General features: G+C 39.2%; 1 protein-coding gene across 1 annotated transcript in view; it reads right to left on the bottom strand.

Annotated features, from left to right (window-relative positions):
• The window catches only part of LOC104308039 (protein ELYS-like), a 35528-nt gene extending 9523 nt beyond the window's left edge, over positions 1 to 26005 (bottom strand). Inside the window, 20 exon segments of the mRNA XM_054162293.1 lie at positions 1002 to 1189; positions 1908 to 2054; positions 3158 to 3214; positions 3314 to 3437; positions 4508 to 4601; positions 5055 to 5159; positions 5967 to 6107; positions 6261 to 6350; positions 6449 to 6539; positions 8772 to 8900; positions 9709 to 9770; positions 10211 to 10392; positions 10480 to 10612; positions 13200 to 13344; positions 15208 to 15292; positions 16215 to 16331; positions 17317 to 17524; positions 18834 to 19014; positions 24469 to 24722; positions 25891 to 26005. Coding sequence (XP_054018268.1) covers positions 1002 to 1189; positions 1908 to 2054; positions 3158 to 3214; positions 3314 to 3437; positions 4508 to 4601; positions 5055 to 5159; positions 5967 to 6107; positions 6261 to 6350; positions 6449 to 6539; positions 8772 to 8900; positions 9709 to 9770; positions 10211 to 10392; positions 10480 to 10612; positions 13200 to 13344; positions 15208 to 15292; positions 16215 to 16331; positions 17317 to 17524; positions 18834 to 19014; positions 24469 to 24722; positions 25891 to 26005 — 2648 coding nt within the window.
• Between the last annotated feature and the right edge of the window lie 1732 nt (positions 26006 to 27737).

Raw genomic sequence — 27737 nt, 5'->3', positions numbered from 1 at the left:
AAGAGAGGAGGGAAGAGAGGAGGGAAGAGAGGAGGGAAGAGAGGAGGGAAGAGAGGAGGGAAGAGAGGAGGGAAGAGAGGAGGGAAGAGAGGAGGGAAGAGAGGAGGGAAGAGAGGAGGGAAGAGAGGAGGGAAGAGAGGAGGGAAGAGAGGAGGGAAGAGAGGAGGGAAGAGAGGAGGGAAGAGAGGAGGGAAGAGAGGAGGGAAGAGAGGAGGGAAGAGAGGAGGGAAGAGAGGAGGGAAGAGAGGAGGGAAGAGAGGAGGGAAGAGAGGAGGGAAGAGAGGAGGGAAGAGAGGAGGGAAGAGAGGAGGGAAGAGAGGAGGGAAGAGAGGAGGGAAGAGAGGAGGGAAGAGAGGAGGGAAGAGAGGAGGGAAGAGAGGAGGGAAGAGAGGAGGGAAGAGAGGAGGGAAGAGAGGAGGGAAGAGAGGAGGGAAGAGAGGAGGGAAGAGAGGAGGGAAGAGAGGAGGGAAGAGAGGAGGGAAGAGAGGAGGGAAGAGAGGAGGGAAGAGAGGAGGGAAGAGAGGAGGGAAGGGAAGGGAAGGGAAGGGAAGGGAAGGGAAGGGAAGGGAAGGGAAGGGAAGGGAAGGGAAGGGAAGGGAAGGGAAGGGAAGGGAAGGGAAGGGAAGGGAAGGGAAGGGAAGGGAAGGGAAGGGAAGGGAAGGGAAGGGAAGGGAAGGGAAGGGAAGGGAAGGGAAGGGAAGGGAAGGGAAGGGAAGGGAAGGGAAGGGAAGGGAAGGGAAGGGAAGGGAAGGGAAGGGAAGGGAAGGGAAGGGAAGGGAAGGGAAGGGAAGGGAAGGGAAGGGAAGGGAAGGGAATTGTTATGGTACAGCTCCTCTAATTCCAAGTATTTACCCAATGAATTTGTTTAGAATAATCTTTTGTTTTCCTTTTTATACCCAATAGTGATTTAGTTGTATTTTTCTACTTTTCTGCTCAAAATCTGCAGCTGAATTTTAAAGGCATTGCCTAAAACCACCACATGGTGGGATACATTTTTTTACCTGTTGGACAATAATACAGTGAGGAAAAGCTGCACTTCACTACTGCTTAACATGGATGGCTTCATCATCTGCATGTATCTGAGGGCTTGCCTATGCTCTCCTTGACACAGGAGGGATTGAATAATTCTCTTATGTTGCCATGACACAGTTTTGATCGTAGCTGGATGAAAGAGCAGGGCCAGGGAATTCTGTGGAAGTTAGTGGTCAGGTTTATTACAATCTATACATATGCATATGCAATAAAAATATCCAAAGGTGTGTTAAATAAACTTAGATGGCAAACTAACAGAATACTTGATACAGAAGAGGCAAATAAAAATTGTTAGATATCTGAGAGAAAAAAACACCAGTTAGCCATACAGAACAAACTTACAAAAGGAGTAATTCACACTTTTCTGGGTTAACCAAATCTCTGTATACAAATGCCACTTGAAAAAAAACATATGACTAAATAAAACTACTCTCCCAGAATAATAGATTTATATTATCATTGTGACAGGCAATGAACAACTTTCAGCAGCAGAAAGAACATGAATTAGGTTTAAAAGTCATTTCTATGATCTTCTCTCGCAAATCAGGCCTCTGTAATCAGAGTTTTAGTATTTGAAGTACTTAAATCAGTGCTCAACTGGTCTGCTGAAAAGAACCTAAATGGATGGGTTTTAAGATTCCAATATCAAGCATTTTTAAAGTTCATCTCTTCTTTGTTTTAATCAATTACTGTCAAAATAATTTGAACAAAATTTCAAATAACAATTATATCGCTGAAGATACCACAGAAGTATTACCAAAAAGATGCTGATGTTTTATCACCTGTTGTTAGACAAGTGCCAGTTTTTTCAAAACACTTTTTGGATTATAACTTTTTACAGCAATGTCTGTCTAACTGAACTGCAACATACTTACTTTGTAATCATTGTGATCTAGAAGCCAAAAACCTTGAATAAGCTGAACATGACCCCAAGATATAGCAAAGGCAGCTGAGAAGGATTTGATCCAAGTGTCTGTTTTATTTGGAAAGCAATGCATGATATCTAGTAACAAGTAAATTGTCTGTAAATCTAATTAAGGCTAATAGATTGTGAGAGCAAAAATTTATCACATTACATTCAGAGAAGAATAAAAAAGTGGTAGGAAGCAGAAAACACTAACGTATTGGTCATTCCATTTTAAGGTATTATAACCTGAGGATAGCCAGGTCCTAATCGCAAAATTGCATTTGGAATAAATAGTCACAAAGAAATAATCCTTGATTTCTGTAAGGCATCCAAAAAGGTTAAGTTTAGATATTTAAATTCTTCAGTTACAAACTCAGGCTCTCCATTTAGTCAGCAGAGCTACCAGGTGACCATTCAAAACATTTGAACAATGAACAATGTTTAATTACTAATGCAAACAAATTATACAACTTAGTTTTTTCCTCATTTCCAGAGTATACCCAAAAATGTAAATTATGGTGTACTTACAATACAACTTCACTTTGAACGATTAAAACTGGATTGAAACCATTATGTGGATCACTCAATAGGAGTGTCATTTTCTCTTTCTGACATCTGCTTTTACATTTTTAAACCTCTTGCTGTCTAGGCTTCACTCTTGGGTGTAGACAACAAAGAACAAAAGTGATTTTGTACATTTCAAAGGCTCAAAAATTAAGTTTCCACTCAGTGACTTTTCTCTTTTTTTATTACTCTGTGTGCCTGCACTTTTAACAGAACAAAGCAAGCATTATTAGCTCTGTTGGAAAAATCAATGATTTCAGTACAAATGGGGTACTGGTAAACCACTGTCCAAAATCTTTTTGCTCTAAAGCAGCACATTTTAGTGCATCATTCTAGTAAGTAGCTATTTGCTACAGATATGGGTGAATTAAAAATTAAAACCTGTGCTTAAATTTAGAGAAAAAAACAAGGGAATTTTTCAGCATTCATTAGTAAAGAGGTTGATAACAAAAAGAAAGAAAACATAAAAAATCCACAGTACAAAGAAACAAAGCAACGCTTCTGTCTATGACTTAGTCCTAAACTCAGTGTTTTCACTAGCACTGTATTTGAAGCATACCTTAAAAAATGCTATTAAAACATGTAGGTGCCAAACATTTCAGAAAATATATGTGCATATGCTGAAGGTGTAACAAAAATAACTAGAAAGGATACAATTGCATGTTTGTAGCTTTCTTCAATGTTTTCTAGCAAATAGAGATCCAGCAGCGCCTGAAAGGAAAAGAAAAATGAAAAACTCCTGGCTTTTATAAATCATTGGCTTTGGGGGTGGGGCTGGGGTGTTTTGTTTTCAGTGAAAGTAACACTCACATGTAAACTAGCAGGTGGATATTTCCCATTTCCTCCTCCATCTCTCTGCCACAACTTCTCAACTTTGTCTCCTAACTGGGAAACCATTCCATCAATCATCAAGCAGTCAGAATCCCATTTCCCTCTACAACAGAAGGTGGGAAGGGTTTGGACAGAGTAAAACACTAATTCCAGCCTCTCAGTGTAAACTATTTCCTCCAGTCAAAACAAAACAACAAACAAACAAAACCAACCAAAAAAACCCCAAAACACCAGACCCAACCAAATCTCCCGTGAGTCAAAGCAACGAACATACAAAGGTATAGTTAAAACTTTAAAGGCACATGAAATAAATTTCTGAGTCAGGCAAAAGATGTGCATTACATCATATTGAGTTATTAAAGGAGTTCAAAATAGAATCCCTTTTCCCTTATTAAGGGAAAAGTTGTAATAACCTTTTAGTTTTCAGATTTTCTTCCTTGTGGTTTTACTTGTAGTACAAAGGAAGTGTGGTATTACTTGAAAGTGTAGTACTTTGTTCTCAGTGACACAGCCTACCTTCCTTTAGGTCTTTGTTTAGTTTTCCAAAGGAAAATCTATTATCATCTAATCCAAGGCATATCACCTATATGCTAGCAAGCTAGTCCAGGAAAGAGAATCTGCATCAGGAAGTGACTTCTATCCAATAGCTCCAAGAGTGCTAGGTGTACCAGCCACATGTAACTTGGACTATCTTATTAAATTACACAAATGTACTTGTGAATAGATTAAGGCCAATATAATTTTTACCATTGATTATGAGTTTATAAAGGGGATGATTTTTTAACATAACATGCTTTCTTCTGTGTCCAAAACAAATGTTCTGGGCACACTACACTTTGTTGAACTGGAGATGACTGATCCTATCCGGATCACAAGTTCTTTTTTCAGTAGTAAAGAATTATGCCAATTAGGCAATGAATTAAGTACGCTAGGAAAAAAGAGATAAGATAACAAATGATAGTAAGCAGAAGTATGCATAAACATTGCAACAGAGGAAAGTCACCTCTGTTTTCAGCCGGACACATGCATCACTGAAGTTAATAGTACTGCCGACAAATTCTGCTTTAAGCATGACGTTATTTAAACAAATACAACTGTCAATACAAAATCCATTCACTTCCACTTCTGAATTTTTAGAATTCTACATTCTATATAGAATTCTGTAAGGATTACCTTGATAAGCACTCCATTTTCTGTCGATGACCAGTATAATAGCTCTGAATCAGAAGATAATTGTAGAAAGGTCTGGACAGGGGCATATTGTCATCTGCAGGCAATAAAGTCAAAGCAAGTTAAAAAAAGTAGTATCACATTTTTAAACTCAAATTTCTAGCAAGAAAGACAGAAGATAAGCAAGCTAAGCATCAGGAAGCCTCCAACTCTGAAAGAAGACAGTTTGGTTTCTGCTTTTACTAAAAGAACTGTAAGACACCAGACTTGATTCTATCTTGTCTCAAGTGTCATTGCAAGTTTACAGTTGATGTATCATTCAGAACATGTAGAGTAAGATGAAGTTCACTGTGAAAACAAAACAAAACAAAAAACCCCCAAACAACTACTTGCATTATGTATTTGAAAAACCAACACAGCTCCAGCATATGCTGTCACTGAACCAATATGACTGGACAAAACATTTTCAAAAACATGGCTAAGCAAGTGTTTACAGAAATCACTTATGGGACAGTCTCTGTGATATAAATGCAGTACAGTTTATACTTACCAAAACCCTCTGGAAGGAGACTGGATTGACAGAACCAGATGACCACTTGTGCATACAAAGAAAGGAGGCTAGTTACCACATTCTTGTTTGTCAGGTCTCTAAAACCTGGAATAAAGACATAAGGTGATTTTTATTATGCAATTCCTTTTATTTTTACAAAACTCCCCTCATCATCCTAAAAAGACAACATAAAAGGAACATGGTAGAAATCTTTGCCTTTGCATTTTTCATTCTGTATCACTTTTTTATTGGGATTAAACCTCTACAATCACCACCAAAAGAAAAAGCAAACCCTGCAATGAACCAAAATCACTAAAGGTTAAAATGAAATACAAAGACTGAACAAGTAAATATACTCAGGAACAATATGCCAAGAACAACTGATGATATAAAAAGCTAAAGAAACTCAAATTACTTTTTACTTATTTGTGCTTCTTTTATATTTTTCAGCAATTTCCAACACAATATTTGCATGCAATTATAAATTGCTAGTGGAAAAAAGAATACTTTTCAGCATTTTGACTTTCAGTTGCTGTATTTTCAATCCTGTGCCTATATAGCTTCTTGCTGAATGTAGCTTCCCCTACCCATTTGCATGAACTCCACAATTTCCCTGAACTTGAGGAATATTAAGTGGTAGTCCCAGATGTCAGCCCCTTCTGCTAGCGAAATGTGATTGTCTTACAATCATCATAAACAAGAAAAGCTCATGTTTCCACAATTAAAACTAATAGAATAGAATAGAATAGAATAGAATAGAATAGAATAGAATAGAATAGAATAGAATAGAATAGAATAGAATAAACCAGGTTGGAAGAGACCTTCAAGATCATCGCGCCCAACCTATCAGACCCAAGCATAATTCTAAATGTTAATAAAACACGCCAAAGATACAGCAATACTATTACAAACCTTTTTCAGTAAGCTCCTGTACTTCTGTCAGAAAACATTTTAAGACTGTGTTAAGGTTGCTTAAAAGCAACTGGCAGTGCTGAAGAGACTGTAGTGTCTGTGGGTCAATGAAGTTGCAAGAGCCATCAAACAGTGGAACACCTTTTCAAGAGCAAACACAAAATCATTAGCCTCCAGAGAAATATCAAAGTGCACTTAAAGAACCGTCTGCACTATCAGGTACCAGCAGATTGCTGAAGGAACTCAGTTAGGAAGAATAATTTTATGTTTGCAGAATGGTACACTAGTACTCACATATTTGGTCAAATTCATCTTTTGTATAGATCACTTTGTTCCATGTCCATTGAAGAACAAACCGTAAATTAGCAGAACTCCTTGGCAGGCCTTAAAAAAAGAAGGAGAGAGAGAGAACAAAAAGGTAATGATTCAACAATTTCAAACTATAAATATATATTGCATAAAACCAACATAAGTATTAATACCTTCAGATGTCCAGTGTTTAATGCATCTTATCAGAAGTTCTAAAGAACCTGTCTGGACAGCAGCTGACAGCACTGCTTCTAACTGCTCTTCCTAAACACAACACACAAAATAAAATGAGAATATTACATACTTTCAACAACTGAACCACAACACAAGTGTTTGTTTCTAGCTATATACTCATTATAAAGTCAATTAGTACACAGGCAACTCATTCTACATTTTTTTTCTTAATTCTAGCCACAAGCTGGACAGCTTATTGGTCTGAGTACCACATTAAACTTTTCCTCTAACATTTCAACTTACTGAAGGCTAATATTTATTTGCAAGCCTCCCTAGTATACTCTTAATTTACTGAGTTCTAGTTAACTATTCTCAGTAACATCCTCTGCTAATACCCATTATGCATTTTATGCAGATAAGTTTGCCATCAGGAATGCATAGAGGGGACAGAACGCATACAGCTATGCAATGTCTGCATAGAAGCAGTGAAGCTAAGGTTAAGCAGCTTTCTAGACCTTCATGAGGACATGAAGCTGTTGTGACAAAAACCATCAAGTTATCATTTTCTAAAATGAAACAAAAAAAGAAGTGAAACATTTACATTCTAAACAGTTTAGATTTTAGGCTGTTCAAACACTGTATTATAATGTAGTGTCAATCCTTTTGAAGGATAATGCACAGACATACAATACTAAGTAGCAGATTATTTCAGCCAGCATTCTAATACTTTTTCCAGGAGAAATGATCCTTCCAAAAATGTTCCTTTTTTTTTTAATGCAAAAGTATTTTTCCTTTTTAAGCAAAACCATTACTTTCAAAATGATCTCTACACATTGATAATGTCATCTCTTTCTGAAAATGGGCTTCAGACAAAGAAACACACCCAATAATATTTATACTGCAAAACAAATGCCTAAACCAAGCTTCTTGGTTCTTTGGCTTCTAAAGCTGAAATTTGTTTTACATGTCCAGTCTGAGGTGGGCAGATTCAGACTGGACATGAGGAGGAAGTTCTTCACCATGAGAGTGGTGAAGCCCTGGAATGGGTTGTCCAGGGAGGTGGTTGAGGCCCTGTCCCTTGGAGGTGTTTAAGACCAGGCTGGATGAAGCTCTGGCCAGCCGGATGTAGTGTGAGGTGTCCCTGCCCATGGCAGGGGCGTTGGAACTAGATTATCCTTGTGGTCCCTTCCAACCCTGACTGATACTATGATACTACACAAAAGAAACCCCTGCTCCAAGACATTACAACCACGTCTGAACAATAGGGTCACAACTCAGGAAAGATTATTAAAAAATGAGTTCATTTTCTGACTTATTTCCAAATTGGAATTGACATGAGAACATCCAATTTTAATGTAAGAGAACATCAGGCCTGCAAAATAGTCTGTGGGCTGCACCAACTTGCCAAGAAATTTATTTTAGCTACCACACTGCGCAGAAGTGTTAGTTGCCCTTACACACTTCCATAAATCTAGTGAAGAATTCAATATACAGGAAGATGACAGCAGTGGGACGAAGGGTCACCCCTTCCTACTTATCACACCATGATAACTAGGTAGGTGATCGTTTAGCTTAGATACTGCCTGGGTGAAGATGGGCTGTTCATAACAAAGACTATCTCTCACTAAACTCTTCCAATGAGAGAGAAACACTTGCTGAACTGCAAATGAAAAACCTGTGACAGAGGCAGGTGAAGTCATTGTGGTGGGATTATGCAGACACAAGGTAATGGGTGTCGTGAGCTAAAGGTGATTAAGGTGCAACAGCAACAATAAGGCAGTCTAACAGGAATAAATTGGGATGTTGTAGCAGGCCAAAAAAGAGCGAAAAAGAGGGGAATTGGTGATGAAATTGTCAGGCAGAACTGACAAGAGTAATTGTTTACCACAGCCTGCTTCCTTTGAAGCAAATAATCGTGAATAGTGCAGCAAGCTAATGTCTGCAATGGCTTGCATTTGACTGAAACACCCTCATCATTAGCTACTAACCTAATGCTTCCAGGAGCTGAGAGGGATGAAAGTTGTTCTGTGGGAAAGGTGCTTTATGCTGTGCACAACCAACACTGACTGTATCATTCCTTGTGCGTATCTGTTGCACAGAACTAATGGAAGGGCCTTTAAAGACAGATCTATTAGGGCTGTTCCCAGTCAGACTCACATTTGGATTTCAGAATACTATTCCTTTTTTTAATGAAAGTCAACATCTGTGTTTCATTGAAACTTATAAATAATATCAAAATCAGATTATCATGTCTTGTAGCCTTAACACCCCTGTCAGATATGATGGATCTATTTCTCCCTTGATTCCCTGGTACGTACTCACCTGACTCAGGCTGGATGGCTGGACATCAAGTAGTCTTGGAGACAGCAAGCCAGCTACCAAACACTTCTTGTAGCTATCATGAATGGCTTCACTTATTAAAGGACCAGATTTCTTCAAAAACTTCAAGGTCTGAAACATCAATCAAAAGCTACAGATTAAGACAGCATCATTTTTCAGCCACTAAAGTTCTGGATAACCACTACATGAACTAATATAAATGTTCACTTAAACTGTCAGAAAGCTTGCATCACTAATACGCTTTAGATTAACAATCTGAGTAAGCATTGTTATGTGGAGTCTTAAAGACAGCAGTCAAACAAACAGTTTATTCACATACATTCAGTTTAAGTGAAACTAACACACAACTTTAAATTGCACTTTGGAAGACCCTTTCTGTGTTTATTTCTGCAGAAGATGATTTATGTTGGAAAGCTTTGGTGAGCTGAAACTTCATTGGCCGCAAGCTGTGCAGTGGCTCAGAAGTTATAATTTGGCCAAGCCTGGGAGAAAACAATTTTCACTTCTTCTGAAATAGTTAAATAATTTTTCATTTTCCCCATTTTCCCCATTCTGTCTTCCTTTTCCCTTAATCAGGGACCAAAACCTTAATGCAAGACTATGTTGGCAGTTTATCTGATGGGTAATACAGAAGAAACACTTTTCCCTAACTTTCACAATATTTTTGTTCTTGCTCCTAGAGCACCACTGGATTTCTTTCTAGTCATTCAACCCCTGAAGACGCTTTAACAAGAGACAATGGTAGTTTTACAGACCCAAGAGTGGACCTAAAACATTACCATTTGCATAAAACCGGCAGGATACAATTGCATGTAAATGAGCAGGATGAGAGTAAAATGGTCTCTGACAGTGGAATCAGTGCAATAGAAAACTTAGAAAAGATTTTGACATTTTTGGTAAAGAAATAGTGAAGGATTACCTCCTTCTGGAAGCCACTGCAAGTCACATGAACAACTCCCGAGTTCAGCAAGCACGTACCATCTGCAGAAACAATGAATGTCTGACAACCTTCCACACTCTCACTGTTATGCTTTGACCAGTTTACATTATTTCAGAGGCAATATCTGGAAAGATATAACTAAGTACCCACTTTCTTCATCAGATCATCTATAAATTTGTGTAGGGATTTTATCTCTAGTGTTACTGAGGTGCTGGACTTCGAGCTTCAGTCCAAAGTCAGTTCATTTGATGACCATCACCGCTTCACAGATTACAAAAACTCAAAACACAGCAGATTGTCATATATGTTTTACAATATTAAACACCTTGTTAGCACAATGTCATCAGAGTTGAGTTTGTGAGTGGTTGGGGGTTTTTGATTTGGTTTGGGTTTTGAGTGACAAACATTGAACAAGAGAATCAATAAAGGGTATTTGACCCCAGTTTAAGCTTGCCACTATTAAAAGCAACAAAATACCTACCAAAATTGTAGTTGCTTGGGTTGAAAAACTGCTCAGGTGGTGGATCAGAAGGAGGAACTCCCTGACTTAGGCTCCACTCATGTATCAGAATATCCAAAATAAGATCTGGAGCAGTCATGTTCACTACAGTATCCAGTGACCACAATGCAAAATAGGGACAATCACAGAGGAATTCTTCTGGCCTTACAAGCAAAAAGGGTATAAGATAAACACCAACTTTCAAATTAGTTATTTTCTGGGATATTGAAAACAACTGAATAAAATACTACCTTGTTGAGTCTGGCATTTGAGCATGATACCAGCGATTAATGTCAAACACACCCAAGTAAGTAGATGGTCTACTCTGACTATGCGTGTTCACTTGCCAACTGAAGATTGATACACTGGTGTCAGGAGATATTACTGTAAAGGATAAGACATTGTTTGTTATTTACAGAAAACATGTCTGACATCTTTAGAACACCACTTTCCATTTGTCTTAATTCTCTTATATCACTCATGGAGTATTGATAATAATAACAAAAAATATTACAGAACAGCAGATGTCTTTGTGATAGGTTTCAGTCATACTGTCCCTTCTTGTTCAAACTGTATCAATTCTAAGTCAAATCAAAGACAAAATTATTAGAATAGAATAGAATAGAATAAACCAGGTTGGAAGAGACCTTCAAGATCATTGTGTCCAACATATCATCCAACACCACCTAATCAACTAAACCATGCAACCAAGCATCCTGTCAAGCCTCGTCCTGAACACCCCCAGTGACAGCGACCCCACCACCTTCTCTGGCAGCCCATTCCAATGGGCAATCACTCTGTCTGTGTAAAACTTCCTCCTAACCTCCAGCTTAAACCTACCCTGGAGCAGCCTGAGACTGTGTCCTCTTGTTCTGGTGCTGGCTGCATGGGAGAAGAGACCAACCTCTGCCTCACTACAACTCCCCTTCAGGTAGTTGTAGACAGCAATAAGGTCACCCCTGAGCCTCCTCTTCTCCAGGCTAAGCAAGCCCAGCTCCCTCAGTCTCTCCTCATAGGGCTTGTGTTCCAAGCCCCTCACCAACTTTGTTGCCCTTCTCTGGACACGCTCCAGCAAGTCAACATCCTTCCTAAACTGAGGAGCCCAGAACTGGACACAGGACTCGAGGTGCAGCCTACCCAGTGCAGTGTACAGGGACACAATGACCTCCTTGCTCCTGCTGGCCACACTGTTCCTGATACAGACCAGGATGCCATTGGCCCTCCTGGGTGCCTGGGCGCACTGCAGGCTCATGTTCAGCCTACCATCAACCAGCACCCCCAGGTCCCTCTCCACCTGGCTGCTTTCCAGCCACTCTGACCCCAGCCTGTAGCACTGCATGGGGTGGTTGTGGCCAATGTGCAGAACCCAGCACTTGGATGTGTTAAATCTCATGCCATTTGACTCTGCCCATCTGTCCAGCCTGTCAAGGTCCCTCTGCAGAGCCTCTCTACCCTCCAGCAGATCAACTCCTGCCCCCAGCTTGGTGTCGTCAGCAAATTTACTGATGATGGACTCGATGCCCTCATCCAGATCATCAATAAAGATGTTAAAGAGCACAGGGCCCAGCACTGATCCTTGGGGCACACCACTAGTGACTGGCCGCCAGCTCGATGTGGCACCATTCACCACCACTTAAACTTTTCATGGGTTGCCTCCCCTTTCTTCCAGAGATGATACACCCTCTTTTTTTCCCTTAGTTCTTTTAGAAGTTCATTACTCATCCAGGCTGGCCGTCTGCCCTGGCGGTTCATCTTCCGGTGCATTGGCACAACCTGTTCCTGCGCCTTCAAGAGTTCTTCCTTGAAGTAGGCCTACAATTTGATCCAGCCCATTGATCCAGCCTGTCTGGGTCCCTCTACAGAGTTTCCCTACACCTGAGTGGATCAATGCTCCCACCCAACTTGGACTCATAGAATCACAGAATTATAGGTATTGGAAGGAACCTCTGAAGATGATAAAGTCCAATCCTCCTATCAAAGCAGGATCACCTATGGTAGGCCACAGAGAAACATATCAAGGCAGGTCTTGAAAGTGTCTAGAGAAGGAGGCTCCATAATATCTCTGGACAGCTTGTTCCAGTGCTCTGTCAACCTCACAGTAAAGAAGTTTTTCCTCATGTTGAGGTGGAACTTTCTGTGCTCCAGTTTGTGTCCACTGCCCCTTGTCCTATCACACCTTTCAGGGCACCACTGAAAAGAAACTGGCCCCTTCTTGACATCCATCCTTCAGATGTTTGTAAACATTAACAAGATGCCCTCTCAGTCTTCTCTTCTCTAGGCTAAACAGCACCAGAATAAAGGAGGAGGAGAACCTCCCTTGACCAGCTGGCCACACTGTTCTTAATGTACTCCAGGATACTATTGGTCTTCTTGGCCACAAGGGCACATTGCTGTCCCATGGATAACTTGTTGTCCACTAGGACTCCAAGGTCCTTCTCCATGGAGCTGTTTTCTAGCAGGTCAACACCTAATCTGTACTGGTACATGTACTCACATGCAGACTTACTGAGGGTGCTACCAATATCCTCATTCAGATCATTGGTAAAGATATTAAAGAGAACTGGCACCAATACTGAGCCCTAGGAAGCACAGCTTCTCACTAGAGAGCAGCTGCATGCAGACATAGGTTTAAATAGGGAAAAAACAATTTTGCTAACATTCTTAAGCAATGAAGAGAATGGTCTTATTGTTCAAAGAAGGGAGCTGGCAGAATAAAAAAACCAGAACAGCATTATTCAGATGGCCTCACATCGCAAGAGCATGTCAGCAAACAAAATAATAAGCAAACCCATTTTTTTTCCTTTAAAGAAGTCCCATGTAAGTTGAGCACCAAATTTTTCTTTTTAAATAATCCCAACAAGCTACTCTATATAGATATTTAAGAATTTCAGACTGTGGGTACAGGACAGCATCCATCGTTTAGATTTCAAATTCATCCATTCATTAACCACACACAGACACCAGAACAAACCTTCATTAATGCTATCCTCAACATGGTTGTGAAATTCTTCTACAGTCTGACAGCTGAGTAATTTGATGCTGCAGGCTGGCTCTCTCAAGGGTATGATTCCATCCATGAGATCTAAACTGTACCTTTCAGCACAGTATTCCAAACCCTGGAGTAAAAAACGAACAAACAAACAAAAAAAACCACAAAACCCAAACAAACCAGAAAAGGTCATTCTGAGGTACAATCATATATTATACCTAAATATGAAATAATGTGTATGTATATTATAATATACAAATTATTTTGTATTTTTCATGAGGTTATTTCTGATGGCAAATAGAAACTACATGAGACATGCAACAGAATTAAGTGTCAAGTCCTAATGGTCAAGTTTGGTTGCAAAGGCTAAAATTTAATATTTCCCTAGCTTAAATTCGCTCTGAAGCATGCAGACATAGGAAATAGATAAGAAAAATCTAAACCATCTATTTGAAAAACTAGCATGAAATCTAAGTAAATAATTTAATCTGTATGTTTAAGCGAAACCTTTGTTCCACTTTTTAGCCATTGCTCCTTGTCCTGTCACTGAGTACCACTGAAAACAGCCCAGCTCCATCATCTCGACCTCATAAGTTCCCTTCTCAATCTTCTCTGATCCAGGCTAAAGATCCCCAGCTCTCTCAGCCTCTCCAAATAAGGGCTATAAACAAAATAACTTTTAAAGGAGAATAAAACAAAGCAGGAGTGCAAAAGCAAAACATCCAGCCTGCCAAAGTGCTTAGAGCACTCTACAAGAGATGCAGAAATGAACTGAACTGAAAACCTTTTTAAAATTGTAAAACTCAATGAGGGTCCTCTGTTGCTCTAGAACACTATACATTTATGGCATAAAAAATGCATGTCAACAAAGGTAAAGAGATGACATCAATATTTAGAATACTCTGAATCACCTGAAAGTCCCCATGATAGACAATGCATTTTAAATAAACACTGTTTTTTTTTCCCAAACACCTAAACTTTATATATTCAAGCAACAATACTCACATAAGGAAAGGGATTTCCTATACCACAGGAAAAAAGATAAAGGTAAAAATTATAACTCATTCCAACAAAGTGCACAGGTTCTATAAAAATAGAGTATTCCAAGACAAGAATCACTCCAGTTTCATTCCATGATTTTTGAGAATATATAAGAGAAAGTGTCAAAATAGGAAGAAAGAACCGCTAAGTAATCCTAAGATTACTTTTCCCTCAAAAAGATCTTGGAAGAGCTCCAAGCACACTACCAAGCAGAATTATACATTATACAGAAGCATCGTATATCTGTTAGATATCTGAGATATAATGATACCTCATCTGTATTTTAAACACAACATGTCAGGAGTCAGTACTAAAAATTTGTACATAGTCTTCTGCCAAAATCATACCACTGTTTACTGTAAGTGTTTATGTATTTTCTGGCTTGAAGAGTAAACACCATAGGTAACCCAGCCAAAAAGTAGAAAGAGTTATCCTTATAGCTATAAATTTCAGGATTAACACTTAACCAAAATGTAGGTATTTTTAATTGGGAGGGCCTGTTGGCAGAGCTCAAAAGAAAAACAAGAATGTAAAATGAAAGATCAGAAAAGAATATAGCTATATGACTGCATTTCTAAAAGATACAGAAGTTTGTTCAAGTCTGCAGTTTGGTTAAACAAATTCAAACCCCTATCTTCTCTTCCTAGGTAACATTTTTTTTTTTTTTAATTAAGAATACTTTTCTTTCTAAAAGCTGCTTCCTCTTCAGGAACTGAATTTTTATGGACTCTGGAGATGAATCTAATTGGAACACATGACACTGTAGCATAAAATTGTATGACTGGTTTTCGAAAAGTACGGACAAAGGCCATGCCCAGTAAGACTCAACAAAAGACTAGTGGTTTTATAGTTAGCTCTGAATTTTGATAGCAAATATTAGCTCTACCAACTTAACTGATGCTTAGAGGAAATGACCATTTTCATCTTTTCACATACATGCGTGTCTTACCTCATACACGACTTGTCCTGATGCCAAGCACTTTCTGTCACTAAATGCTAACTGCAACAGATGTAAACTCACAACATCACCTCCACTGGAAAAGGTATAAATTATGAAATTTGATTACAAGCTGCTTTGCAGTCCTCATCATTTTATTAGATCCAGATTGAAGTTTTCTTAATAGAACACTGTAGGTGAAAAGAAAAACACCACTTCCCAAAACACGAGAATTGGTCACATTTAGCCACAAAAACATAAAGGAGGAAGTTTCAACACTACCAACTTCTGAGGCAAATGCTAGCCATACAATTTGAAAGCTTTAATACATGATTATGGACTAAATATTTTTGGAAACAGCTCTTTACAGTGAAGAGATCAATCGAACCTGCTTTAAAGTAAAAAAAAGACTGCCACTCTATGAAAGGCTGAACTGACTAAACGGCTTGCCAGTGATGAGAGATCTTTCTCCCCAACTTTGGTTCATACCAAAGTTCCACTCCCTCTCTTGTACAAACTGCACCCTTCCACATTTTGATTTGATTTGTTAGCCCAGTGGGAAGCCACTGGCTTTTCCGCCAAACAGTGACAGTTTGCTAAGAGAGTTGAACTGGCTCATAAAGACTGCCAAAGCTGGCACAAGGTAATGAGACATACTGTCAACGCTTCCTTTAGGGCAGCACTCTGTTGTACCACCACATTTAAGTGTTCTAGATCTGCAGCCTCACCCACTTTTAATCACATTTAATACCACGATGTGAATATCAAATCATGAAGCAGTCATCAAGAAACAAAGGAAATAATGTAAGAATGCAAGTACAAATATGTATGGCCACTGTTGCTTTGCCTTCCTTCAGAAGGTAAGTCCCTCTTTACATCTGTTAAATCCCATAAAAATTGCATCATAAGTTGAACACCTTGATGAGTAGCTGAATAAACAAAACATCTACTGTATGAAAACAAGTATTTTAAAAATAAATAAATAGAAATTCAGTGGCTTGTAGTAATTTTTTATTCACCTTTCTTGCGTAGACTGAGCAGCCCACAAGTAGCAACAATTCCGAGGATCATTCTCAGGCTCTTGAAAAGTGACAGCATAGACAGGAATCTTTCCTCCTTCAAACCGAGAGTGGTGCCTGCAGGTTTAAAAAAGAAAGAAAAAAAAAATAAGTCTACTGGCTCTAAATGTTTATAGGAGCATCTTCTGAGAAAAGAGCACCTTACATGCTTATCCTCAAAGTACAGAAGTTCATGCTTCCATCTCAAACAAGTGAGTCAAGGAACTGACTACCTTTTATGCAACAGTCCAGAAGTGAGGAAATTACTGTCCATCGAATGCAGTAACCTGAGGTGTTAGATTTCTCCTCCTCAGGCAGAGGAGAATATAAGTGATTACTTCAGCTGCTAGGCAATAGATTGTTCCTACTGTTGTATCCTACTTCAATATTGAACTTAAAATGCAGCACATCTTCTGAAGAGAACCAAATAGAAGTACCCTGTCATAGGACAAGGGGCAATGGATATAAACTATAGCACAGGAGGTTCCACCTCAACATGAGGAGGAACTTCTTCACTGTGAGGGTCACAGAGTACTGGAACAGGCTCCCCAGAGAGGTTGTGGCGTCTCATTCTCTGGAGACTTTCAAGGCTCATCTGGATGCATTCCTGTGTGACCTAAGCTAGATTCTGTGGTCCTGCTCTGGCAGCGGGCTTGGACTTAATGAGCTCTGGAGGTCCCTTCCAACCCCTAACATCCTGTGATCCTGTAAAATATAAGTATTTCCTGGTTTCACCAAATACTACTGACAGAGAAAACTGTTGCATAAGAATCAGCTCTATCACATCCTAACTGCTTGACATAACTTACAGAAGCCTGCTTTCCACAGCTCCTCAATCCACAGGCACAATAAAGGAAATAACTCTAGTCCACTGGGGACAAGGTGGTCTGCTTAATCCATGTATGACTCAATACGCATTTCGGAAGAAGATTTATAAACAATCCAAGATTACACTCAAAGTTCAGTCTCTGAAAAACTTATTTTTAAGTTGATATCCTTTTCTAAGCAAAAAATGAGACTTCTGCATCTCCAGGCATGGCCAAATGTATAAAGCTCCACTTACTCCCTCATCAAAGTTTTCATATTCCATAAGGACAGGTAGCCATCTGAAAAGCCTACAACGAGCTGATTGCTTCTGCTTATGTAGCAGAGGGTTGATATTCCTGCTTCTGAGGGACTCTGTAATTGAAAACAGAGATTGCTCCCTTCCCTGGTCACAATTTCTCTTTGCTGTAGAACTTCAGCAGGAATTCTAACAGCAACTTCTGGATCTACAAACACAAAACCACACAATAAATTAATGTCATATGCCATTTAGGTTGCATTTTAAATACTAATGTGACAACATGTATGTGGAAGTTTGAGGCTAGGCCTTTAAAATTTTGTTACAGATTTCCAGCAGACAAGTAGAAAAATATAAATAAATCACTATTGGATGTAAAAAGGAAAACTAAAGATCATTCTAAACAATTTCATTGAAGAAATATCTGCTATAAGACTGGCTGTACCAAACCAATCTTTCTTCTTCTGGGGGCTTCTCTTCTCTGCTCGCTTTGCTTGGGAGAGATTAACTTGCTTTTGCCAACCTTGGGTGCAGTATTTTGGTAAAGTCTAACCACTACTTTCTTTCTGCTCCTTTCTCCCTTTTGGACCAGGGTGGGGAGAGGTGGGGGGAGGGGCAGAGGGACAGTTTCCCTGGTCTTTGACCAGGGAGTGTTTCGTGTTGTTTGTTAATTGTAAATATCTGTAAAATATTGTAAACACTGTATACTTGTGTGTATTCATTGCATTCCATTGTAGATTGTAGTTTTGCTTGTAAATATAGCTTCCATTTGCTTCCAACCAAGCTGGTCTGGTGAAATTAATGTTGGGGGCAGAATCTCAACCCACTGCAATGTACAATCTGTACAATCTAATTCTACTGCCCCAGGCAAAACACCCATTTATGGAACATTTGGTTTTGCTATTGCCATTTTGTATATATTCAAAGAACAGAATAACTTTCTGATGGGACAGGTATTCTCACTTGCATTTCAAAAACATGAAAAAGTGTGACAAATTCTTCTTGGACTCTGTAAATCACAAGTTTCAACCTCACGATGAAGCTGTCTGAAGTAACATCAACCCCTGAAGCCATTGCTGTAATAATCAAAACAATCTGAATACACAAATTAGAGATTTCATTCATTGAAATGTTTAATTTTTGGTGAGTTGGATTTATTTAAACAAAACCAAGCTTTAAAGTTTGCCCCAAGTTGATTAACAGAAGTAGAAGTACACTCCCATGAAACAGGGCATCTTTAACTCAATTTCCTATCAGGCAACAGCACTCAGATTGTAAAATTCCCACACCACACAGGCATGAATCAAAGACTTAATGACCGTGGGAAGGAAGGGGTATTTACAACATTAGGAGTATTAAGACACTCCCATTTTCAATCAGTTCAGGACTATACAATGCAAACCCACTCTTACCAGCAGTTATATCTGCACACTAGTATCTTTGAAGTCGCTTGCATGTTGTTTATTTACAACAAATTTTCTTACTTTTAAATTCAAGTTTAAAAACTACAATCTTACCTGACGTTTTGATTTCATTCTGACTGCAAGATAAATCATCCAAACAAAGGTCAACTAGAAGTAGATGACCAACATCTGTACCCACTGCTACCACTCCAAAGAGGCATTGCAGACTCTGATGCAGGTGCTGAGTGCTTGCAGTGGCTCCTCCATGACTAGTTATGGGTTCTATAGCAGTTACCTACAGCAGAAACTACAAGTTAATATTTAAGATATTTGACAATTTAAATAGAAATAATTCAAAAGTGAAGCCAGAATTGGCACATCAGAAACAAGAATGTTGTTTCAGTGGGTTCTCTGGCTCAGGAATCAGCACAGCTTACCACAGGTGCCGCGAGGGCACAGTGTGCTTTTATTAAAGGGCAGACAAGGTTACATAACAGCGTAGCGAAACTGAACACAAAGCACAAAACAAAAACCACACCTGCATTACCCACAGTCCCAGAAAGGCACAAACAGAAAACTAGGCGCAAACCAAAAAGCTAGACACGTGTTACCATGGCTCTGGCGATTTCAAAATGGTGGGGTGTGGCCAGCGCCTCAGCAGGAGTCTCCACTGCTCAACGGAGGATTGGTGCAGCTAATAAACCGCTCCGCCAGCATCCCGTGATGTTGGATCAAGACATCCCAGGAGGGCTTGGGGGGCAAAAGCCCCTTCCCATTATACAATCACGTTACATAACCTCCATCCCCTATTGCCCATGCACGCAGCCCGCTCAGGAGTTGTGGCACCCCCCACCCAGCAATTGCCTTCCTCCTCTTCATCTTCCTCCAGGTTTGTTTGCCCTCTACAAGGCACTTGGAGGGTATTTGTGGTCAGCCAGCAAAACAATAAATTACTAGCACTACTTTGTTTATAAAACAAAGAACTTGCAGACTCTTGGTTTTCATAGCTTTAGCCTTATCAGCCACCTGGGTACTTCTGATCAGACACAATTAACCTTTTCCTGTTACAAATGTAAATACATAATCAGAAGACTTAAAACCAAAGCATTGTTTCCAATCAAAAAAGAAAAAAAAATGTATATAATGTTGCTGCTTTCCATTTGCTAGATTTCTGACAGTTATTTAACTAATTAACTTCAGCTTAAATGTGGCATTGTTATTATAGCTTACTAATTTCCATATTCTGCTAAGAAATACTTAACTCCAAGGAAACACCCCAAATCAGTTATGTTCAAGAATCTTTGTCACATTTGAGAGACTTAGCCTTCTTTTCCAAACAGGTATTAGGAATAATCATGTCTCTAAGTCAGATGAGGCAACAGTCAAGTTTTCATGATAGACATTCAATAGGAATGAAATGTTTCTTAGAAAGCATTAAAGGGTCCTCATTTAGAATAAAAATAACAGCCAGATGAAGAAAAAAACCTTAAGTGCCCACTAATTTTTTTTATTAAAATAAAAAAAAATTAAATCTATCAAAAACCAGCAGCAAAGCAAATAGTAACTTGATAGAGAAAAAGCTAGCTGCCGCTGAGGAAGAAGCACTCACTGCTCTTTAACACACAAAGCAGCCCTCACAGAACTTACAAGGAGAAGAAGACAGACCTTTCAGCACCCGCCACACATCCCAGGGCAATACTGACCATCATAGCAGAGACACAAACACATGAAGACTGCTGCACTAAAGCTATATAACCAAAGAACATAAGCTATCATTTAGCCTTCTTTCAAAATGTTGACACAATAAGAACAGGAAGCTTTACTTCAGCAACAAACTTTTACTTGAACATAAAACTAAAGAAGTGAGCACCAGAAGGGAGGCTGCTATTTTTGCTGTTGTTTCATTTTGGGTTTGTTTTTGTTTGTTTGTTTGTTTGTTTTCTCCCCCCACCCCTCCAAGGTGTGGAGAAATAGTCAAACCCCTAAGCCCCAAGTGGTTTTCCTCTCCCACATCAAGCACTTGCTACGACTACTCTGCCTGGCAATCTACTAGAGAATTTACCTTTCATCTTCATCATAAGAATTCTAACCTTACAAATATCTACAATAATTTAGACACTTTTATTTTGTTTTGGATTTCCTGCAAATCAAACTGAATTTCAAGACTTCTCTCCTACTCAAAGGACTGTCAAAAATGTTTTGATTATTCAAATTCTTGCTGCTCCAAATCTTGATGACAGTTATGAGGAAAGCAGAGCTACTGTATTTATCTTGCTGCAGAATAGACAAAGTTCAAGTGTTGCTTCTAACTTCTTTTTCTTTCAAGATTTTTTTCACTGTACAACTGGCTCCAAAAAAATCTTTTCCAATTTTGCATACAGTCTTCAAATTATGTTTCCTGTTTTTAAAACTTCTGGGTTTTATACAGAAGCTGCTGAAAGTGTCTATTTTCCCACTGTTTTACACACTGGCTTTTCATATTCTCCTAGATTGCTTCCAGCTCATTCTGGGAAGGAGCAAAGCACATTTATCTCAGCTCACTGAGTCTGAATGCTCATACAATGCCCTTCTGCCTTATACAGAGCAGGAAAATTTGTGATAGTACCGCTAATAGCTCTGAAATATACAACCATTATAAATCAATTAATACAATTGTTTGTAATCCAGATTTGCTTTTACTAGAATCCACGTTGGTGAGCCAATAAAAAAAAAGTGTAGTGGTTTGAAAGGAAAGGCTCTGCTTTCCCTCCCCCACTGAGAAAGAGACCACGGCTAAACCCAGTCGGAGAAATGAGATTATATTTTACAAGGAAACAGATTAGATGCAACACAACAAACACAGGTATTTTACAGTATATACAGGAATATACAGCAAATGAACTCAACCAGAAATTAGACCCCCCACAGAGGGGGCTTCCCCCTGTGCCCCCTTCAACCCCCTACCTCCCTTCTCCCCCAAAAGAGGTAGAAGAAGAGACGAGGACAGTTAACAGGGCAGGAAAAGAATAAAGGCCTTGCACAGGGAGTTAGTATCTTATCTTAGTTGGCCAGAATCCCAGAAGCAGATCCAGCCGAAAGGGACAGCGAAGGAAGGAAGACTGAGAGAAAGTTCCCAGCTCCCCCCGGGTCCAATCTGACCTCCCACAATCCTACCAATGAAATTCGTTTAGAATACCAAAATATTTTACAAACATTTAGCCAGTGTGCCCCTTTCTTAAAGGCACAGCGTCAAACGGCCACAATATGATACTCCATTAACTTTTTCAGTTTTCTGCTGCTTTTCAATGAGATGGCAGGGGGGTTGGAACTAAATGATCCTTGAGGTCACTTCCAACCCTAACAATTCTACGATTCTATGTCCCCATGTATAAATAAATAAATAAATAATGATTTAGGTTTTTTTTTTAAACTAATTCCTTTACTGTCTACACATCTACTCTTACACTAAAAGACAGTCACTATAAATACCCTGTCTTAATACACGAATGGCTTGACAACTCAGATCAGAGTCACTCTAAGTTAGTGTTAATCTACAGTTTAGCTGTCCATAGGAGTTATACCCACGTGGAAAATAGTCCAGAAATTAAGGAGCTCATTAAAGTCTTAAAGCAATAATGACAAATAATGCAGAAAATGATGTTAAGAATAGATCTGCATCTCTGCATCTTACTTTTTAAAAGAATCAGTGTAAAAATCAGAGAAACACTCAGGCAGATTAAAAATGCATATTATGCAATGTATAATGTGGAGGTAAGAGTTACAGAACAAATTCAAAACACACGGACAAATGTAAGCTTTACACACCTGTTTTTGCTTACATTTACTCCCACTCATAGATTAGAAGTTAACAGCCCAACTAGTAACACTCATGTCCTGTTTGATCTGTTCTAACTAATATAAGAGCAAAAGATAGGAATTAAAATGAAAGCGACAGACCAAGCATGCTTGTCATCAAGAGCATTCAGAGCATAAGTGTAAAAATTCAGATAAGCTTTGGCTTTATTCCAAAATTCATAACCCTCACCATGTAACAGCCAGCTTTTCCCCCAATGCTTCTTCATATTTTCTCCTGGATAGATTTTTGTGCTATAGCAAAAACCCCTAATACAACTATAGTTATCTACATTTGATTTCAAACAACTTCTATAGACACAGATTTGATATGTGACATGACCCTTCTTAACTGTTTCTTTACCTATTCCCAGCTTACTTAGATTTAATAAATAAAACTTAGCAAACCTATGCCTTTTATTCACAAACATAATTCACTTATTGATTATCCACTTCTGTCAACAGTTTGCCTTTCCATCTGAAACTCCAGGACTTACCAAGATGATTGACAAACTGACACAGCAAAGCACCAACTCAACTAATTTCTTTAGAAATGACAACACAAATCCGCATGACTAGTAATCACACTGCAACATTACACACAAACGAAGCTCCACTAGCAAGTCAAACCAAATTGCATTATAGAAAACTGAGTAATAAAGAAGCATTTAGTTGTTGCAGGTTCTAAGATAATAAAAATACAGTCAATCGTAGTCTTCAATTAACTTTAACTTACTGTTGTTTTACAGGAAGATAATGAGGCTAGGGGACATTATATCATTTGAGTCTATGGGTTATAGAAGACAGAAAATACTAGTAACATTACACCAGTGTATCCCATCTACATAAACAGAATATTCAATAAGCAGAGATTCAAGGACTGCAGATTGAGTCAGCCCTTCAACAATCCATCAGATAAATTACTAAAGGCTCTTCATTTCATCAGAAAAATATGTTCTGCTCTAAAGTCACCTGCTTGCTTGTCTGGGAACATATCTAAATAATTTATAACACAACTATGGAAGTTTGAGATATTTTAAATACATTTTCTGACATAACCAGTTACGAAAACTATGTTACAGACACTTTGAAGAGTGGGGCTTTTTTCTTTTTTCCTTTTTGTCAACTTTTTCACACCAAAAAAATAAATAAATTATTTTTAACATATTTTTTCCAGTTCTGGGCTCCTCAGTTTAGGAAAGATGTTGACTTGCTGGAACGTGTCCAGAGAAGGGCAACAAAGTTGGTGAGGGGTTTGGAACACAAGCCCTATGAGGAGAGGTAGAGTGAGCTGGGGTTGATTAGCCTGAAGAAGAGAAGGCTCAGGGGAGACCTTATTGCTCTCTACAACTACCTGAAGGGAGGTTGTAGACAGGCGGGGGCTGGTCTCTTCTCCCAGACAACCAGCACCAGAACAAGAGGACACAGTCTCAAACTGCGCCAGGGGAGGTTTAGGCTGGATGATAGGAAGAAATTTTTCATAGAGAGGGTGGCTGTCCATTGGAATGGGCTGCCCAGGGAGGTGGTGGAGTCACCATCATTGGAGGTGTTTAGGAGGAGACTTGATGGAGTCCTTGGTTGCATGGTTTAGTTGATTAGATGGTGTTGGATGATGGGTTGGATGCGATGATCTTGAAGGTCTCTTTCAACCTGGTCTATTCTATTCTATTCTATATTTTTGTGGAAATGGAGAAGTAGGCAACTATCTGCTGTACAATAAACCCATAAAACTCGTGTCACTATCAGTAAACTTAAACAATAATGGTATGACTTTACATAAAGCCTCTCTTGACTGGATACTCTGATGAGACAGTATGCTATTGTAGCATAGGAAAAACACTTCCTAACAAAGAGACACTCCAAAGTTTTTCCTGAACCCAACAACATAAAAGCATTGATCTGATTAAGAAGTACATACCCTTCCTGGAAGAGCAATTGATGTAACCTCTCTTGATATTCCAAGGTCATACAGACAGAGAACACTTCCCTCTGCTTCTTCCAACCCGATGAGTAGGCCAGTTCTCTTCTGCCAGGAAAATTCCTTTACCACACGAACAGTAGGAGGCTGTTCATTCACTCCACTGAAACGGTATGCAGAGAGCTGCTCTCCTGTCACAGAGTTCACTACCTCAAGTTGAGGACCACATGCCAACCATGCTAGGCCATTTCTCCCTGTAAGAGAAAGAAAGCTGACTAAAGCAAATTTCCAACAGAAGTTTGAAAACAACTGAAATATCACAGTCACTGCCCCTTTGCTTCAATAAATGTACCTAACAGAAGAAAACCAATTTAGCAAATCAACTATATAAGATCACCCACTAAAATCCTCAAGTAATACATCTTAATGACCTTATTATTTTTCATTTGTGCTTGCCATTCTAGCTTTCAAGAACTTTTATTGTTTGGGATAAAGATTGCAATATACTGATCTATAGTCTTTATACCATATTTGACTAGAAATCATCTAAATACAGACAGGAATAGAAATCTTAAAGTATCCTTCAAATATAACAAATCTAAAATAATTAATTTCTAGTTTATTAGCTTTACTGGACACATGCCTACTTAGAGCAGGGATTTGGACTTCAACATGAAATTATCTTAAAGTGGGCACTGCAAGAGTAAATTTGAACTTTTACATATGCTGATCAGAGAAAGAATTTGATACATTTTGTTTCACCACACCACTCCAAAGTATTAACTCAATTACTGTATTTACAGCCAGGTAGATAAATTCAAACTGATCATAACAGAAGCCTAGACATCCATACAGATGGATGCTTTCCCAGCTCTGCTTTCAGATCACCTATCGGCTATCTAATCTGCCTAGCCACTCCAAGCAACTTTCACTGTTACTCGTCTGTGTCCTATTAAATACACTGGAAATATGTCTGCAGTGCTTAATGGTGGGATCCTCTTCCTTCTACATAATAAAAAGCAGGGGAGGGTTGCTTCTGCAACAGCATAAGAACTGTTTCTGTGTGTGATGTTCACAGTTTGAGTTGGTACAAATAAATACGTTCCAGAACAAGATCATTACCTTTTTTGAAAGCTGCCCTTTATTTAATCAAAATTATTCAGCATGCTAAGTAAATTATTTTAATGACATTGTTAATATTTTTAATATTCAACAGGATTGGTGAGGGTTGTTGTGATTTCAAAGTTTAATGACACTACTGTTTAACATTTTCAATCATTAAAACATCCTTTTTGTTCACTTGCAACCTGATGCAGCTTAACACCATCAGCCTGACACAGTTGATACTATGACCCTATGCTTCAGGTAATTTGTCCAGGCAATAAATTTATTTCAAGACCAAATTTATAGGAATGTGCTCACCTCCAGAAATCTTCCCACTCAGCACAGAATTCAGAGTAATCTCATCTTCCCCAAGTGCCTGAATAGTTATCTCTGAAAACCGCAGCAGACTGCTCATTACCTGAGCTGTTTGCATTCTTCACTGTAACGAAAGAAAACAGCACAAAAATTTGTCAGCCACAAATATCTTTGAGATTTGAAACAGAGCTATCTCCTATACATTGCCTGTAGCTGTTTTCCTAAGGAAAAAAAGTGGCACTCAGGACATTTTTTGACCTCACAGCACAACAAAAGCTTTTTAGTAAATTTGCACTTTGCCATTTTTTACTCCTGCAGAAAGAGGATTTAGTGAATGACTTAGCAAGTTAGTGTATACCACCAGGTCATTTCTTTCACACTTAGAAAAACTCCCCCTGATATTTTAGGCAAAAACTCTACATTTCATCCAAAACCTGTATTTTAGTCTAAAAAGGCACTAGTGTAACAGTCTGTATCCAAATTCTACAGTCAGGCTTATTTCACTCAAGTGCAGCCTTAGAGAGTCTCTTGCAGAGTTTGTGTGAATGTTCTGCAAGCACAAATCTGCAGCAGAAGGTGAGAAGAAAGAATTTCAGCTCCCCGTTCAAACAACCCCTAACAACTAAGATCCTGTTTCTGATGCAGACCATTGATTTGATTTCCTTTTAAATGATAAAACAAAATCAACAAAGACCAGAGCCAGGTCACCCAGCTGCCTCCTAATTCCAGATTTGCCGTTCCTGTCTAGCATGGCTAAGCTGAAGTCAGTTCTGAAATGATGCTCTCTCACACACTGCTTGTGTACCCGGACAGACAGATGTAGGTGTGAACTGTTTCAGCAGAGAATACATCCACAGCCTTCCTAACAGATGAAGACATGTCCAGCCACCCACACTGGTATGCCATTGTACCACTTGCCCCTCACCACACAAAAACGCAATGAAGAGAAAGGCCTTCCAAAATCACTGGAGGTCATCTGATCCAACTCCCCTGCTCAGGTACACTGCCCAGGACCATGTCCAGACAGCTTCTGAATATCTGAATTTGAAGCATACTTTTATAGCAGGCCCAAGTTTTTGGTGACTTTTCCCTACCAATTTAAGTATGCCCTCCACCACAAAGGTAAAACACCACCACACAATTAATGGCTTCTGTTACGGTGCAGGCACACCCCTCCCTGGACTTCATTGCATTGTCAGTGCAAGCCTTTGCATTCTTGTTAAATTACAAAATCCAGTGGGCTGTGACAACCTCATACTTTCTGATCTTACCTAATGAAGGAGTGAGATGAAGCACTGGTTGTAAGTACAGTGAGTAGGCATCAGGAGGCACTCCCTTACCGAACCTCTGTCTCCTGGGTTACATAACCTGGGAGACGCATACACAGTGTTGCCTGGGAAACGTACACACAACCCCTCCTGCCTGGATCATGGCCCACTTTGAAGAGTGCCAAGACTGGCCAGCAAGCATAATGGTAACAATGAAAAGTACTGACCAAAGTCAATCATCTTGTGACCCTATAAACACTGATCCTAAGTGAGCTCCCCAGGATCACAGTGGGCTTTGTCTTGGCATCTCCCCATGAGCTGAGATGCCTCTCAGGCCAGATTACAGTCATAGAATCATAGAATCATAGAATCAATAAGGTTGGAAGAGACCTCAAGGATCATCAAGTCCAACCTGTCACCCAACACCTCATGACTACTAACCCATGGCACCAAGTGCCACATCCAATCCCCTCTTGAACACTTCCAGGGATGGGGACTCCACCACCTCCCTGGGCAGCCCACTCCAACAGCTAACAACTCTCTCTGTGAAGAACTTTCTCCTTACCTCAAGCCTAAACTTCC

The sequence above is a fragment of the Dryobates pubescens genome, chromosome 6 (genome assembly GCF_014839835.1).
Source record: "Dryobates pubescens isolate bDryPub1 chromosome 6, bDryPub1.pri, whole genome shotgun sequence".
Classification (NCBI taxonomy): Eukaryota; Metazoa; Chordata; class Aves; order Piciformes; family Picidae; genus Dryobates; species Dryobates pubescens.
This window is presented reverse-complemented; position numbering and strand designations above follow the sequence as displayed.